At 43.8% G+C, this 18,864-nt stretch overlaps 1 protein-coding gene across 2 annotated transcripts in view; it reads right to left on the reverse strand.

Annotated features, from left to right (window-relative positions):
- TRAM2 (translocation associated membrane protein 2) overlaps positions 1 to 18,864 on the reverse strand; it is a 77,083-nt gene that overhangs the window by 19,852 nt on the left and 38,367 nt on the right. For both annotated transcript variants that reach the window (XM_003923118.4, XM_074397897.1), the window contains exon 2: positions 14,889 to 14,952. In XM_003923118.4, coding sequence (XP_003923167.1) covers positions 14,889 to 14,952 — 64 coding nt within the window. The remainder of the gene's footprint in view (positions 1 to 14,888; positions 14,953 to 18,864) is intronic.

Here is an 18,864-nt window from a genome sequence, read left to right on the forward strand (position 1 = left end):
GACAACATAGATGGACCTCAAAGACAGAGACTTAAGTTAAGCAAGTCAGTCACAAAAGAACAAATGCTGTATGATCTGACTTACATAGGAGTTACCTAGACTAGCCAAATTCAGAGACAGAAAGTAGAATGGTGGTTACCAACAGCTGGGAGTGAGAGGAATGGGAAGGTTATTTAATGGGTACAGAGTTTGCTTTGCAAGATGAAGAGTTCTGAAGATTGGTTGTACAACAACGTGAATGTACTTAACACTATTGAATCGTACACTTAAAAATGGTTAAGACGATACGTTTTATGTTATTTTACAATTTAAAAAACAACAACAAAAAACCTTGTAGCCAGGTGTGTCAATGCTCTGAAGTGGAATGAAGGCTGGGGGTGTGGAGCAGAAGGCTGGGGAACTGCAGAGGTGGGAGATCAGGAAGGACCCCTCAAAGGTCAGGGCAAGACATGTGGATTGTACCCTAAAGGAATGAAAGCTACTGGAGGATTCGAGTCACATGTTCATAGAGACCTCTCTTCCGGCCACAGGGAGAATGGTTTACAGTGGCAAGGCTGGAAGCCAGGAGAGCAGTCAGGAGGCGCCCATGGGAATCCCAGGCGGAGCAATGGGGGAAGACACGTGTGCCAGATAGATTCGGTGATGGAATCGAAAGAACCAGCTAACAGGCTGGCTATGAGGATTGATTCTCAAGTTCCTCTGGAACAGTATCGATATTCTGTAGCCTCTTTCATGGTTTTAAAATTCTGCAACATGCATTGTCTTCTGATCATCGTAACTATCTCATGAGATAAGCAAGGAAAGTGGATGAAGAAACAGAGTTCACAGAGTTAAGAGACACAGTCCATTTCTTGGGTTTCCTCATTCCTAGAATCCCAGCCCCGTCATCAAATGCCACCTCAAGGTCAACACAGCCCCCCATCCCACCCCATCACTGCTCCATTTGTGGTAATATGCCATTCTTCTGACCTCTTATTCCTACAATCATAAGAAACAGCTTCATACGCAAATACTCGAAAGCTATACTCACACAAATTATCTCCATGGCTTCCTTCCTTATCTGCTATCTTCCTACTTTTTGTTTTGTTTTGTTTTTGAGACAGGGTCTTGCTCTGTTACCCAGGCTGGAATGTAGTGGCGAAATCTCAGCTCATTGCAACCTCCGCCTCCTGAGTTCAAGTGATTCTCTTGCCTCAGCCTCTCAAGTAGCTGAGATTACAGCCATGGGTCACCATGTCCGTCTAATTTTTTTTTTTTTTTTTTTTTTTTTTTTTTTTTTTTTTTTTTTGTACTTTAAGACAGGGTTTTGCCATGTTGGCCAGGCTGTTCTCAAACTCCTAACCTCCAGTGACCCACATGCCTCGGCCTCCCAAAGTGCTGGGATTACAGGTGTGGGCCACCATACCCAGCCCTATCTTCCTAGTTTTGATCAGAGGAGGAAGGCATTAGGTTGGTGCAAAAGTAATAATAAATTGGCTTGGCCCTTTCTGTTTTCACAGAGCTATAGAGGTTGGTTGGACCTTTGTGGCCTTCCAGGTGCCTATAAACAAACTGATGTTCTTGATTTTTTTCTTTTTAAATTTTGGTTGCTTACTTGTTCTTATAAAAACCCTCACACTACCCAAGACAGAGCTCCCACTTCTTTTAGACTGCCCCTGTCTTGCATGAGCTCTCAAAAAGAACAGCAATCCTTTGGCAACAATCTATTGATTTTTTTAGATGGGTAAGTCCAGCACATCTCTAGGCTATGAGGCCAGAGAGGTGACTCTGATTTGGGATCAAAACAAAATGCCTACAGGGACTAGGAGGAGCACAAATGAGCCAGGTGGTCCAAGTATCTTACATAGCTGCTTTCGATACAGAGGCCCACCCCATGAAGCAGGTGATACTCTTCACTTCCACAGAGAAATATGTTTTCCGCTGTTTTTCTTTAAATGTATCACCCTCTTGGTCTATCTTTCACATCTTTGAGAGAGATACAAGTTTAAGAGCTATCCACTGACCTTTTAACCTCGCTAAAATAAATACAAGTTAAAACTGAGAACAACGGTAGTGACAGGCAGCCTCAGTCTCAGGGACACACTACAGAGGAGAGGCACGCCCCATACTGTGTCCCTCAAGGGTGAGAGGGGCAGTCGCGAAGCTGCGTCTCAGCCACTGTGGCTACAGGAGAGGCACAACCCAGTGGCCAGATTCTCAATATTTCAAAAGCAAAGAAAAATCTTTACACGAAATCATCTGATTTTAAAGTGCTGATGACTAATTCAAAATTTTTAAAAACACTGTATGGGCCAACACCAAGCTAGCCAAAGAAAACACATCTGTAGGCCAACTCTGACTACAAGCCACAGATTTGTAACCTCCAACCTTCATAACCCCGGATATCTCTCCAACACCAATACTCTATGAGCCTCTTTCCTATATAACCCTGTGGAGTATGCCGATATGCTCTAGTGTAGGAATGAATTTAGCTTTAGAAAAAAAGCACTTCAATAATGACCTTCCCACCATACTGGATTATCCCACCTCCCATCAAAAGTGATGGTTATCTTTGATTACAGTTTAAAAGATATCTGAAATGATCAGAATCTTGGCTGTTTTGACCACCTCTGTGAGCAGCTGTTCCTTTTGGGGAGTCACATTCTGCTTGACCTCCTGCACTGTTTCCTATGACTAACAGATATTTTCCTGTTTCCTTCTGATGTCACCTGCAAGTGGCTTCTCCTGTTTGCCTTTGCATATCCCAGCCCTGTCTGGATCCCACTGTGTGGTTTCTGACCTCCTTCTGTACTACCTGAGCTGGTGTCCACTTATTACTGCCATTCCCATCTGCTTTTGAGAACTCATTAGAGCCTGGGCAGGCATCTTCTGCTTCTTTTGTCTGAAAGCCAGTTGTTTAAAGAGCATCACTGTACTCCCAGTTTCTTTCCTAAGCCCTGCAAATCTGGATCTGTAAAATTTTCTTCTATTGGTTTCTGTGCTAAGAGCCAACTCTGTTTTCATATTATTTTGAATCTTTTACACTATATATAAACCTAGAACTTAGATATGGAAACACCACCACAAACAAAATCAAGAGGCAAATGATCACCTGGGAAAATATTTACAATTCAGATCAGAGACAAAAGGCTAATCTTGCTAATATGTAGAAAGTTGCTCTAATTTCACAATAGAAGGATTTTTAAAAATCTAGTAGAAATGGACAAAGGATATAAACAGACAAGTCACAGAAAAAAGAAACACAGAAAAGGTGGCCCTTATACTTTTAAAAAGTTGCTCAGCCTTACACAGAAGAGATATGCAAATTACAACTATACTACGATACCATTTCATACCTATCAGATTGGCAAAAATCCAAAGCTTGACAATATATTCTTGCTAAGGCTGTGGGAAAACAGACTCTTTCTTACACACTGCCAGCAGGAATGTAAAATGGTACCACCTCTTTGGAGGGCAATTTGGCAATTTCTGTTGAGATTGCAAACACATCAATCCTTTGATGCAGCAATTCTACTTCTGAAAATTTATCCTGCAGCTGGTACCTGCTACAGTCAAAATGACATGTGTTCAAGGTTATATGCCACAGCACTGTCTTTAATGGTAAATGAATGGAAACAACTCATATTGTTTTATCTATCGGGAACTGGTAGATAAATTATAGTTATAATACACCAGGGTTACTCAACATGTGGCCGTGGGCCAAAAGCATCAGTAACACCTGTGAGCTTACAAACGCACATTGTTGGGCCCTACCCCAGATCTACTGGCTCTGAAACTGGAAGTAGGAATCCATATTTAACTATACCTCCAGGTGATGCTGACCCGGCAAAAATTTAAAAAATATTTACGTAAGCAATGGAGCTATTTTAAAACATCAGAGAGAAATGAAATCAAGAACAGGTAAAACTGTAACCAGGGGATTTACGAATCAAAATAGTGGTTACTATGGGAGGGGGTGCTGACTGGAATGGGTAGGAGGAAGCTGGAGTGCTGTATCTTGATCTAGGCTAGAGCTGCATGGGTGTATACATACATAAAAATTCATCAACATGGGCACTTGGCTGCATGCATTATATCTCAAAACAGATTTTTAGAAAGCTGATGATGCTCTCTACATATTGATATGAAATGATATCTAGGATACATTATTTGGTGGGGAAAAAAAGCTAGGTACAGAAGAAGCATATAGTATTCCACCTTTTACGTAAGAAAGGGCAGGAAAGAAAAGTACGCATTTGCATTTGCATAAAGCAACACTGGATGGCCAGTTAAGAAATTCTGGAATGGTACTCAGGACACAGCAGTGACTGCCCACAGGGTGTGGGGGTGATAAAGAAAGGGAGAGCAGGGTGGGAACAAGACTCTCCCTCTGTAGTATGGACTGGACAGGGCGCAAGGAAGCTAGGAAATAAGAAATCATCTTACTTGGTCTAGGTGCAATTGGTACCAAAAACCTGGACCTAGGCTAGACCTGGACAGAAAAGTGTTTTAATACAGATTTGTATTTGAACTGTGTGAATGTATTTTTATTCAAAAAATAGTTTTTTAAGTAAATAAGTCTTCAAATTCTTCCTGCTTTGTACAAATAAAGTGATGTCTTCTTCTCTATCTTGTTGCTCTATTTTGTTTTTTTCCATAGGGACCCAGACGAGGCATGAAAAGACCTGAAGCTCACTTCTGGAGCCACCACTTGTCTGTCATATGATCCAGGATGTCTCAGTTACTCCTTCCGAACAATGAAATAAAACCATCTACCTTTTCTCACAGAGCTGTAAGAACAGATAAGTGACTTATACATTGTAAGGTGCTATGTGAAGAGATGAAAGCATTATGCCTATTTCCAACAGAAAGAATCAGAAGCTAAAGGAATGGAAAAGTCACTTGCTCTGTGCCATCCATGGTACTGAGCACATCTCACAGTGACATTTACTCTTCAGAGTAATCCCAGGTATTATTTCCGTTTACTGAAATGGCAGCTAAGATGCAGAGGTGAGCAGTCACTGTGTCCCCAGGACCTGGAGCTAGGCAGGAGTGGGAAGTCAGGACTCCACTGTGCTGCTGATGACAGAGCCGAACCCATTAGCTCCCTACCAGGCCTCTCTGCCTCCTGACACCCCTTCAAATCACACAGAGGCTGTACTCATTAAACCCTGGAGGTTTGCCCCACTCCCCCAGGTGGCAGGGAAAAAAGAGGAGCTTTAGACAGGTAAAGTGCATGCAGCCTCCAAGGGCAGCATTCTGACCTCCACCCCTCCGCTCTCTCCAAGCTGCTGGCCCACTTCCCCTACGGCCTACCAACCTGGAAGATGTGACCAGTAGTGTTTTAACTACAAGCATCACTGTATCACCATAGTTCTGACACATGAGCATGGACACACACACACAGAGAGGCTGTTATGGGTTGAATTGTGCCTCCATTAAAAAGAATTTGAAATCCAAATTCAAATAGAGTCTTTACAGAGATAAATTAAAATGAGGTCATTAGGGTGGGACCTGTTTCAATATGACTGGTAGTCTTCTAAAAAGGGAGAAATTTAGACAGAGACAGACACAAATAGAGGGTAGATGATGACAAGGGACACAGGGAGAAGATGGTCATTTACAAGCCAAGAGAGTCCTAGAACAGAACCTTCCCTCACAGCCCTCAGAAGGAATTAACCCTGCCACCCTCTTCATTTCAGACTTCTGGCCTCCAGAACTGTGTGGCAATGACATTTCTGTTGTTTAAGCCACTCAGTTTGTGATACTTTGTTACGGCCGTCCTGGGAAATACACATAGATGACAGGGAATTAAAGGTCTGACAGATCTTCAAAGTAACCATTTTAACCCCACACTGCATGCTTTGGAATATATTTTCTCCAGTTTTATAGTAAGGAAGGAAGATAAAGAAAGGATACTTCCATGACATAAAACAATGTAGCAAAGATGAATGAAGGGTTGAAGAGAAGTTGGTAAGATCTTGGGCTTCTTCATTGCTTTTTTTTTTTTTTTTTTTTTTTTTTTTTGGCGCAGGCTGGAGTGCACGATCTCAGCTCACAGCACTCTGCCTCCCAGGCTCAAGAGATTCTTGTGCCTCAGCCTCCCCAGCTACCCAGTAGCTGGAATTACAGCCATGCACCACCGTGCCTGGCTAATTCTATTTTTTTTTTTTTTTGCATTTTTAATAGAGACTGGGTTTTACTATGTTGGCCAGGCTGATCTTGAACTCCTGACTTCAAGTGATCCTTCTGCCTCAGCCTCCCAAAGTGCTGGGATTACAAGCATGAGCTGCTGAGCCCAGCCTGCACTGCTTTCTTGATGCACCATTCCTTTTTATAAGGCTGTAACTCTCCCTATAGCTTTTCAGAAAGAAATATACAAAGATGTCTAGGTGCCAGGCACATACTACAGACTCCACTGTACTTCACATTTCCATGGCTTCTGCATACAACATGCCCTGGGCATGACACACACATTCCGTAGGCTGCCTCAAGTGAAGAATGCTTACAGCTGGGGGAAGGTGCAAACTTTTTAACATTCATTGAGAGCTATAAAAAAATATATAGTCTCTGAAGAATCACATTAAAAAATTTTTTAAATTAGGGTTTTAAAAAAAACTTACATAAAAAAACAATTTCAACAAACCCATTGTTAAACTGACAAAAATTGTTTCACTAAAAACAGCTGATTAGAAAACAATTATCTGGCTGTGTGTGGTTGCTCATGCCTGTAATCCCAGCACTTTGAGAGGTCAAGGTGGTGGATCACTTGAGGTCAGGAGTTCCAGACCAACCTAGCCAACTTGGTGAAACCCCATCTCTACTAAAAATACAAAATTAGCCAGGTGTGGTGGCACATGCCTGTAGTCCTAGCTACTCAGAAGGCTGAGGCAGGAGAATAATCTCTTGAACCCAGGAGGTGGAGACTGGAGTGAGCCAAGATGATGCCTGCATCCTGGGCAACAGAGAGAGATGCCATCTTAAAAAAAAAAAAAGAAAATTTATCCTACCTAGATAGGAGAAGAAATGATTTGATCAGGAGAAATAGAAAAGTGAAGTTCAAATAAAAATGTGGGGTGGGGTTCAGGTATGAAAGGGGGAAAGGTGGGGGTAAGAGAAAGATGATTCACTAGGAGAAGAGACATTTGAGGGCTCAGTGCAGCAGTTCAAAGATGTGGGTCTGCAGGCTCTGGCCACCATTCCCGCCGATCACAGGCTTCACAGGCTGGTTAACAATTAGCCACAGCAACTCAGTGGCTCTGCTTATTTAAACCTCTACAAGCTCCACACGGAATGAGATAAATTATCAGAGCTGTGACAGGGAATTGGATAAAATCAAGTTGCATCTGAAGAAAGCACTTCTAGGTTGCATGGAGGTGTTCAGTGTGTGAAAATTCATTGAGCTGAACACATGATTTGTCTACCTTTCTGCACAATTGTTACACTTAACGAGTTTTAGTTATTGGGGGAAAAAAAAAATCAAGTCCAGGGCTGGCCATAAGTCCTGGGTCAGAGGCTTCCCACCCTTTGTCAGATGGCCAACCAATAAGGCCAGGGACACTGGGGGCCGCGGTTCATATGAATAGGACCTCAGGGTCAGAGATCTTCACAGCTGTTTGGCTCAACAGGGCCAGGAGAGAGCCAAGATTCTGCCTCCCTGGTTGGGACCACCGATGCCCATGCCCCATTTGACAAACCCAGCTTTTCTTAAGCTTTCATGAATCCTGGTGCTATACAGGTGTGAGCACCCCAGCCCCTCCTTGGCTTTTACTGGTGCATCCTTGGGAGCACCAATCAATTATCTGAGCCTCAGTTTCCTTGGCTGTAAAAGGAGCAGGCCAGGCTAGATGAGTCTTAAGTCTTCTCCAGCTGTATAGGCCACAGGTTAGACAGCTTTCATCCATAATCAAGTATGGTTTCCATCTCCAGAGCCACGCCTGCCCACCTGTCTCTTTCCTTTCTTGACCCCCATGAGCTCATCTTACAAACGGAGGCTCAGCTTGATATGTGATGCCAGTCTTTCAAGTATGTGATACAAGCATTAGACAATACTAATTTCTGCCAACCAGCAAAGGGAACAAGAATCATTTTGAGTCCTGGACAAAGGCCTTTGGCTGAATGAGGCTTTAAAACCATCTGTCTGAGGTTGTTTTGACTGCGGTGAGTCTCATCCTAGAAGAGGCTGCAAGAACAATGGCCAAGCTATGGTGTAAGAGGTTCTCAGGCCTTTCATCTCTGGCTGGAAAACGCAACACAGCAGATGGTAGTAATAAAGCCAGTTGGGATCCACAGGGCCCAGGGATGGATCCTTGTCCCCTTTGATCACTGCAAAACAAACGCTTCTCTGGAAGAGCTCCCTCAACCCCAGCTTTGGTGTTCGAGGTGTGTAGCAGCAGGCAGGCTGAACAACGTCAAAGCTACCAGGACTCCTTTCCACATTGCTTTACAAACATGTACCTGACTTCTTAGGAAGCTGTAGCCCCGGCTAAAAACGAACTCCACCAGTGATACTCCCCACCTCCCCCCACCTTTACCAGAATGAAATGTTTATAGAAAAAACAAAATTAGAAAAGGACAGAAAGATGCAAATGAGTTACTGGGTTTAGGGGTTTCCTATCTTACCATTGAGGTTAGAAGTGCAGTACTATTTGAAAGCCTAACGAGAAATTTTCTAGTTAGAAAGCCTGCTTCTCAGGCTTTATGGGGCCCAGAAATTTCCCGAGGTTCTTGTTAAAATACAGGTTTTGATGCAGCAGGTCTGGTGGGGCCTGAGTCTGCGTTTCTCACAAGTTCCCAGGTGGTGCCCATGGTGTTGGTCTATGGAAAATCTGAGTAGCAAGCCCTTAAGAGGACTCCAGGGCTTCCTGTCTACAAGAACCACTGGGGTTGAAGCAGTGATCATCACTCTGGATTTTGCAAATGGGCGATGGAGACCCAGCTGTTAAGTGTTTTGCCCAAAACAATTCAGCAAATTAGTAGCACAATCCAAGACAACCTCATGGCTAAGTGCTTAGCCCGTTTGGGCTCACCTGTTCTAGATCAAAAAGGAAGCCAGCAGGTCTGGAGTCTACCTGTGGGAAGAATCAAACTTGTCTTTTCTGACCTTTGCAGTCTATATCAGGTGTTCTCAAACTTTTACACATGCGGCCAGTTCATTGTCCCTCAGACCGTTGGAGGGCCGCCACATACTGTGCTCCTCTCACTGACCACCAATGAAAGAGGTGCCCCTTCCTGAAGTGCAGCGGGGAGCCAGATAAATGGCCTCAGGGGGCCGCATGTGGCCCGCGGGCCGTAGTTTGGGGACGCCTGGTCTATGTATTTCTAATCACACACTAGATATTTTGTGGTAGTTTAATTAGAAAGACGACTCTGAGTGTGTAACGGTAAGACCAGAAAACTCACATTTTATTCCTTGCCAGAACTGATTGAGCAGGGTAAATTGTTGTAGCCAGTTAAATTTGAATTTCAGATAAATAATTATTAATTTTCTAGTATAATTCTATCCGGTGCATAATTTGGGATATACTTATACTTTTTAAAAGGCATTTATTGTTTATCTGAAAATTTAACTGGCAGTCCTGAATTTTTATTTGCTAATAGAATGGCAAGTAGGAATGAAGAGAACAGAAAGCTGGTAAAGGAGTATTTCCTGCTTCATCATAGCTGACCTTAAAGAAAATCTCAAGGGCGCCAGGGTGGCAGGGGCTCCCCTGGGATGCCTAAGATGTGTCATTGCCACTATCGTGTGCATCTCTCTGAATGAAGCTTAACTGTTTTAACCAGCTGATTTTAATGCAGAAAATCATAAATTTATAGCTGGTGTTATGAGCTAAATTGTGTCTCTCCCACCTCCACCAAAACTCATGTTGCTGTCCTAACTCCTAGCACCTCAGAACGTTACCTTATTTAGAAACAAGATCTCTGCAGATGTAGTTAGTTAAGATGAGGTCACCATGGAGTAGGTTGGGCCTCTAATCCAATATGACTGTGTCCTTATGAAAAAGAGAGATTTGGACACACAGACTGACACGCACACAGAGAGAATGCCATGTGAAAACTGGCATTGCGCTGCCACATGCAAAGGGGGGGAAGCCTCCAGAAGCCAGGAGGGAAACCTGGACCAGATCTTTCCCAGAGCCTTCTGAGGAGGCAGCTCGGGCTTAGGCCTCCAGAAGGCTGGGATGATAAATTTCTATTGTTTCGGCCACTTGGTTTGTCCTACTTTTGTTACACCGGCCCTAGGAAACTAATACTAGGAGCTGGGAAGAAGAGAAGGAAGTATGGAAGAAGAGGGAGTTACGACAAAACAAAACAGTCAAGAAAAAGCATCACTCACACTAATTACTAGCTTTGTTCCTTAGAAAAAACGTCAGCTGAGGAAGACACAGGGATTTGGAAATGATGGACCCCCTCGTATGAAAACAGTCACTGGCTCTACTAAAATTCAGTTTTAAATGTTGAGTTGACCAAGTTACACACTACTTAAGGAAGAAACCTTAGAAGTCAGAATTTACGGCTGGGTGCAGTGGCTCACGCCTATAATCCCAGCACTTCGGAAGGCATAGGTGGGCGGATCACAAGGTAAAGAGATTGAGACCAGCCTGCCCAACACGGTGAAACCCTGTCACTAATAAAAATGCAAAAATTAGCTGGACATGGTAATGTGTGCCTGTAATTCCAGCTACTCAAGAGGCTGAGGCAGGAGAATCGCTTGAACTCAGGAGATGAAGGTTGCAGTGAGCTGAGATCGCGCCACTGCACTCCAGCCTGGTAACAGAGCAAGACTCCATCTCAAAATAAATAAATAAATAAATAAATAAATAAATAAATAAATAAATAAAATTTAAAAAGAAGTCCGAATTTACCGGGGCTCTTAAAAAAAAAAGGTACATGTCTAAGAGTGGAGTATAATCTAAAGAGATTTTGAGGAAGGTTTTAAAAATCACAACCTTAACAGACTTGTTATCATATAAAGTGTTTTTTTCCATGAAAAGTTTGCTTTCTTCCAATTCTTACAAACCAAACTACCGTATTGGGTTAGTGATTAAGGAGCTCAAAACAAAATTAAGCAGGCTATTCTGATTTCACTGTCTCTCTTGATTATTTGCTTGTCATATTTCCAACAGCCCCAAATGGCAAGATTTAAATAAAAGATAGGCTATTTAACAACACTCTATCTTCTCTTTCTAAAGTAACTGAAACCCCCTCCATTTAGCATGTACTTAACTCTTCCTCTACCCAGGCCTGTTCTGGAGGATTTCAGAAGCAGAATTCAATAGTCCCACGCAGGGGAAATGCCAAACTCCTCTGGCTCCAGTTACGCTGGCCTATGTTCAGCTACTAGAACACCCCACTCAAGGTGTCTGCGCCTCACTTGAGGGCTTTTGCACCTGCTGGTCCCTGTGCCCAAAGTGCTTTCTTCTGCCCAGACCTCTCTCTCTCTACTCACAACACAACGCAACCCCACACTCACAAACATCTTCTGTTGCCACCCCTTTGTTTTTCCTGACCACAGAACCTTGTATATTTCCTTCATCACCCTATCACAACTATAATTTAATTCATTGTTTACTTGTGTATTACCTATCTCTCTCTAATAAATGATAATCTTCATGACATCAGAGATCAGATAGGTTCTGTAAATTATTTTATACCCAGGGCCTGGCCCACAATGGGCACACAAATATTTGTCTAGCTTGATTAATTAATTAAGCAAATGGAGGCATGACATGATCCACAGTGGCACTCTACTACCCCCCGCTCCCCCTTACTCAAACAGAGTGGGAAGCCTTTTCTGCCCAGAGGCTCTGAGTTCAGCTCTACAGCATGTTTTCTATGCCTCTCATGCCGTTGGGAGAATGCATGAGGATATCACTTGTCTGCCAATGTCTCTGGGAAGGGTTCAAACTCAAAAAATCATCCCTCTGATCATAATCTGGGTTCACAAATAAGCCCTACTTATAATAAAAGGATGCCCAATCACATGCACAGCAACTTTTGTGGTCTCCAGGACAATTCTTTCTCATGGTTAATTAGTAACACAGCTCTGGGTATGTGAGGTATGATCCAGCGTCCCCTGTAAGTTGACTTCAGGGAGAAATGTAATGAAAACACCAGCATGATGTTTGATAATTGGCTGTCTCTTTAGACATTTATAATTATAAACTTGGCATTCTGATTTCTTTTTAATCCTGTGTATTTTATATTCATAAAACAACTTTAATATTCAGGGTTTATGGGTCACAAGTATTTAAATAACAGAGGGTATTTTGGCAATACACACATAAATCCTTTACATACTACTTAACCCAGAAATTCCGGTAATAGGAAGTTATCCTAAGTAATCATAAATAAATGTAAAATTTAGCCACAAGAATGTTCATTGCAGTACTATTTACAATAAAAACAGGAAACTTAAATATTCATATGGGGCTGACTGGATAATTTGTGATAATCCCTATTAAGAAACATCCCGCAGCTTTTCAGAATGTCTGCTTAAATGGAATGATCATCGATGACACAGAAGAAGGTTCATCATATTACAATAGCAAAAAATTGTGTTATAAATCAATATTCTAAAATGTTTGAACTTTAGTTTTTTCTAGGTGATGGTGTCCTGTGTGACTTTTATCTTCTTATGGTTTTCTGTATAATTTTTCTCTAAGAGTTATATATCACTCAGATAAATGTATTTTGAAAAAGTGTTTGAGAATAAATTTTACCTAATCATAAAATGTCAACTACTACATGTGATTTCACTTATATGAGGTACCTAAGGTAGTCAAATTCAGAGACAGAAAATGGAATGAGGTCGGTTGGGGGCTGTCAGGGGCTGGGGAGAGGGTAGGGAAAGGGGAGTTAGGGTTTGGTGGGCAGAGTTTCAATCTGCAAGATGAAAGAGTTCTGGAGATGGATGGTGGTAATGGTAGCACAACACTGTGAATGTACTTAATGCCACTAAGTTACACGCTTAAAAATGGTTATGATGGTAGATTTTATGTCACATATACAATTTTTTAAAATTAAAAATAAATCAGTAAATCTTGAGTACAGCCAAGTCTCTGTTATTAGGATTTTCAAAAGGCAGGAGTAAAGAAGCCCGGATTTGACTTAGAATACATAGCACTGAGCCACATCATCCATGTGCCCCCCAGCACTGGAGTGTGCCCTGGGATGAGCGGGCATCTGCTTGCTTCCTGACCACTGGTGCTGGCCACGTTTCCTGGCCCACTGAGGGCAGAGATGCTCTTGAGTCTCTTTCATGGCATGGAGTTTTCTTCTTCTCTTGGCAATGTCCCTCAGTTTCACTCTCAGATGAAGAAACTGACTTGATTGCCCCAGAAGCACGGCTTCCTCCCAAGCCTGGCCACAGTGACTGCAGTGGGTGGTGGGTCCAGGAAAGACTCAGACTATATCTTCCATGAGCCATAGGTTCAGAAATTTGCCCCCAAAGTCCTTCAGCTAGTAGTTGGCAGAACCAGACAAGGAAAAGAATCTCACCTTAAAAGTCAAGACAAGCCACCTCTCTACTACAAAGAGGAAAGGGCTGGGCACAGTGGCACATGCCTGTAATCCCAGCACTTTTGGAGGCCGAGGCAGACAGATTACCTGAAGTGAGGAGTTCAAGACCAGCCCGACTAACATGGTAAAACCCTATCTCTACTAAATACAAAAAATTAGCCAGGAGTGGTGGCATATGCCTGTAGTCCCAACTACTCAGGAGGCTGACGCAGGAGAATTGCCTGAGCCCAGGAAGCAGAGGTTGCGGTGAGCCAAGATCACCATTGCACTCCAGCCTGGGCAACAAGAGCAAAACTCCGTCTCAAAAAAAGAAAAAAAAAAAAAAAAAAGAATAAAGAGGAAAGAACTAGGTTCAGCAAATAAAAGTCCTTTCTTTTTTCATCAAGAGGCCACCCAGGACTTTGCCACTGAGAAAGGAGTGATGCTTGGGTGGTGGTGGCGGGATCTGAGAACCCCAAAGTTGCAGACCTGTACCTGAGGGCTGAACATGGCCTTCAGATGTTTTGTTTTGGCTTATACAATATTGAACTGTGTGGTGTCTGCAGAATTTCTAAATTACTTGGCAACATTTAAAAATCAGAGTATTTCTACCTAAAAAGAGATTTCTTTGGATTTTCTCAAGGGAAGGGGTGGGAAAGGAAGCTCTTAGACACACAGGGTTTATACTCCTATGTGACAACAACTGGCTGGAAGTGAGCTGCCATCTTCAGATGGACCCTCTCTCCTGTCCAGTTCAGCAATTTACCTGCCTGGCCCTGCTGCTCCTTGAGCTATAGCCCCTCAACTGTACTGGGAACTGGACAGTAGCCCCTCAACTGTGGTACCTGGCATGATGCTGGCTGGGCTCCCTGTAAGCACTTGAAAATACTAAGCCACTATGGGGGAAGCATGTGATGCGGCAGCTCTGGTCAGTGGGCCATAACAACAGTCCTGCGACAAGACTCGTGGCTGGGTCTGAGGTTTAGTCCTTACCCCAACCCAGTCAGAGTGCAGCACTCTGTCCCCGCCAACCATGCTTCCATGCACTATCAAAATGCAACATCCTGCACATTCTCCTCACTGAAAATGTTAAAAGGAAGCCATGCTCTGGAGAACAGATCAATGGTCATGATGCCTCACGTCCTGTCTCTAACAGAAGTCAACACTAGATGCTTTGGAGATAGGAGTAGGAGAAGCATGAAGAACTGCATGGTGCAGTAGGTCCTCTTCTGATGAATAAGAGAGAGCAGAAGAGAGGGAAGTACTTCCCCACTGCAATCTCAGTGGTGGAGGCTGCTGGAGGCTGGTTTAAATATCTAAAAAGATTGTATCTGTATGGGGGAAAGGAAGCTTTCCAGGTCCTTCAGGGTTAATAAGGCCAGGGGAAGATGGAAACCAGAGATTCTTACCTGCTGTAGGCATGCTAATGTTATACTGAGGTAAAATAAATAGAAAGGCAGTCTTGGCTGTGACCTGTAAAACAAACAAACAAAAAAAGAGTTCCAGTTTAGCTTTTGGCCACATCAAAAGAAACAGGTGGAAGCTGCTAACTGCCCCTTTTACATCTTAGGGCCACAAACCTCTTGGATGAAGAGTTCTGCCTAATGCAGAGTTAGCACTGGTTTTTGTTCTATTTTTCTTTAATGACATACCTCTCAATACCTGTACCCCGGGCCCCAGATGGTATCTGGACTGGTACTCACTGCAGATGAGATGAAACAAGCTGTGCATGGCAGGATGGGAGCTCACAAGTGAATAGTACAAATCTGTCAGCCATTCATTTGTTCATTCATTCATTCATTCATTCAGGTACTTGTCAATTTAGTTCTGTGCAGTCAACAGTGTGAAAGACAGAAACTAATAAATAAGGTGACAACCTTCAAGAAGGTTAGGGCCTAGCTGAGGTTTCCCCAGCACTCTGGCTGCCTATGCATTGGAGACCAGCTCTGAAAATCCACACCTGAGCTTCAGAAACAGAGAATTCCAGCTGCTAATTTCATATCTACCTTAGAGGCATGGGGCCAGATGTAACATCTCACACTGCTGGTTTGTTTATTTCAAAAGCTGACTTTAAAATCTTAGTTGTGCTGTGAAAAAAAACTGTGGTTGTCACCTAGTTATGCATGGCCAAATCAGTACCATGACAGTTTAGCCAGCAGGGGAGAGATCACAAAACCTGGGGGTTTGAAGCTCAGACTCAAGAATCGACTCTCTGGGTTCAAATGCCAGCTCTGCCATTTTCTTGCTGTGTAACTACCAGCAAGTAATCTTATGCCACGAGCCTCAGTCTGCTTGTCCTTAAAATCAGGAGTGTTTGTAATACCTCAGCTGGTCTGGGTACTATAGACTGGCGTGGCTCTGTGGTCCAGCTGTAAGTGTTGTTCAAAGCTCCCCAGAGGTTTCAGATGTACAACTAGGCCTGAGAACCACCAACCACACTGTTCTGAAACCTGCATCGAGGCCAGGTGAGAAGGAAACCCAGGACCAGGCCTTTCCCAAGGGCCCTCTGGAGACACGTGTCAATAAAGGGATGCTGGTTCTTGTCTAACAGAGGTTTGAAGGGTGCACATGTGAGGGACAGGGTGGGGACAAACACACTGGGCAGTAGCAAAGGAGCATGGAAAGAAGGGAATGATGCGTCACAGACGCCCTGTGTTGCCCAGACATGCCAGCAAGGGGTTACTATCCTCAGCTGCCTCTAGAGACAACCCTCTCCTTTAAAGAGCAAATTTCTCCCCTCTCCCGGTCATCAAGACACATCCCACTCAGTGGGTGTCATTTACTCTGTACACAGAGACGCAGGACGAGCCTTCTTGTGTCTCTGTGCTGCTGCCTTAGACATGTCCTATCAAGCTTGCAGGGAAAAAACCCAAATGAGATTAGCTAAGGAAAGGAGTGACGGAAAACACCAAGCCCTGTCCAAATATACAGGTCTTCTTCATCCTACCCTAAAACCTTATTACTTTTGGTCAAGGCCTTTTTCAGTGTTCTCGACCTACCTTCCAGTCCAACTGCCTGTATTTTCTTTAAAACAGATGTGCTGGGTTTCAGCCAATACATCCTACTCACTCCTTCCTTTGGGGAGCTTTAGCCCCTCTCATTTTGTGTCTTACCTTTCCTATACCCACCAGTACACACACACAGTTCTGATTAGAATCTCACTGTCCTTCATGACCCACCCAGCTGTGACTTCTGTGAAGCCATCTCCAGCTGTTCACGGGGCATGATCTCTGCTTGCTGGACGCACTCTGTGTCACACTCTGCTGTTTTTATCATTTCCATACCCTTGTTCATAGTTCTCATCAGGCTCTCACCTCCTTGAAGGCAGGAACTGTGCTGTCCCATTTATCCTCACAGGTCCTCTCATGTAACAAGCCCAGATGCACAGAGCAAGTGCTCAGTAACGGCTCATTGTTTAAGATGAAAAATCAAAAGTCAAGTCAGCTTCATTCAGCTGTCCTTATCCCCACACTGTCGTGGGAGCTGCCCCCAGTGTCATCATCCAGGTTGATCTCTGTCACCAATGGCCTTCTCTGTGAGACCTGTCCAGGCACTAAGCCACCCGAATCCAGCTCCGCCACAGAGCCCCTCCTTACTGCACCAGCCATGGTGGCTCTCCCTCACTGAACTCCGTTCATATGGGTCATTCCTGGCCCAACCACCTAGTACTCCATATTGTCTTGACATGACTCCTCTGATGACAAACCTCATCTTCTCAGCCTAAAATCCCTGTGAAGGAAGATCAGAAGAGCTGGAAAAAATGAGAGAAAGGAGAAGCCAGGAGAAAGGCAAGTAGACATTAACCAAACACTCTACCCTGCCTAGGCACAAATCTCCCACTTGATTTCATTCAGGAAATGCACATGTCTTTTAGACCACGGGGTGGATTGGACCTCTGTGGGGCTTGGGCTGTCTGCCATCCATTCTCCTCTCTTAATGGCACCAGTGTTTCCTGAGGGAAACCTCTTCCTAGCTGTGTGTGGGCATAGGGTGTGTGCGGGGTCATTACTGGGGGTGGGAGGATGGAGGGGATAGACCCTCTCCTCAGGGCAGGAGCCCGGCCATTCCAAGAACCCCTGAGCTCTGGATCTTGGGCTGGTCTCAGGCAGTGCTGCTGGCCCCCAGAGAGCCTCCTTCAGTTGGCCAGGGTCCATTTCTTTTTTTTTTTTTTTTGTATTTTTTTTTTTTTTTTTTTTTTTTTAGTAGAGACGGGGTTTCACCATGTTGACCAGGATGGTCTCGATCTCTTGACCTCGTGATCCACCCACCTCGGCCTCCGAAAGTGCTGGGATTACAGGCTTGAGCCACTGCGCCCGGCCGGCCAGGGTCCATTTCTAAGACACGTTATCATTCAATGTGAAGAGTACTGGTGTTCAACCCCAGGTGCACATTAGACTTTCTGGGGGAGCTTTTAAAATCTCTCTGCCTGTGCCACACCCCAGCCAATTAAACCAGACTCTCTGGGGCATGGGCATTTTGTCAAACTCCCCAGAGCATTCCAATGCACTGCCAAGTCTGAGAACTTCTGCATTTTTTTAAGAGGAAGATAGATATTTGGTATGTGGGTTCTACATATATTCTTGCCTTCGCCCAACATGTACAGTCAACTGTCATCATTCACACAAGTTATGTTCTCTTAAGTCACTGAAAACACTGAATTAGTGAACACTGAAACATTGCTCCTGGGAGAAATACAGGGTTAGGTTCATACAAGCCTCTGGTCCCATTTTTGTCAACAGATCAATTCACAACTTTGTTTTACGTGTGTTTCTGTTTGAAGACACCTTATTTAACATATACTGTTGATTCATTAACATTGAATTCATGGCCAACAGTGCTGTAAGGCATGCCTGAATAAAACTTTTCTAACCACATATGCTATCTCCATGAGGCACATCGCAGCCATCCTACGCTGAGGACGCTAGACAGCACTTCTGCACGACAGTCGGGGGCCATTTTTAAACAGTGAAATCACCAAGAAGCAGCGCAAAAATGCAAAACATGTGGCACTAAAGAGACTACGAAAAGGACATCTGTCTGCAAGGATGAGAGCCGGAACGGGACTGCAGAGTGTCGCCTTGTTTGGCCTCCACTGGGAATGTGAGGGTTGGGCAACTCGAAAGTGTCTGCAGCTCTGCACACGTCTGTGAATGACCACGGAAGCTCAGCATTGATTTGGGGGATACAAATAAATCTTAGCAAGTAACCGAATTTGCGAAAACAGAATCCACCAATAATAAGGATCAAACTCATCAGGGCAAACCTGAATGTCAGCGCCATGAGGGCCAAGATTTTTTTTTTTCTTTTTTTAACAGCTATATTCAGGTATAATTTATACAACAACAAAAAAAAATGCACCCATTTTAAGTGTACAGCTCTAAAGCA

This window comes from Saimiri boliviensis, chromosome 4 (genome assembly GCF_048565385.1).
Source record: "Saimiri boliviensis isolate mSaiBol1 chromosome 4, mSaiBol1.pri, whole genome shotgun sequence".
NCBI classification, from domain to species: domain Eukaryota; kingdom Metazoa; phylum Chordata; class Mammalia; order Primates; family Cebidae; genus Saimiri; species Saimiri boliviensis.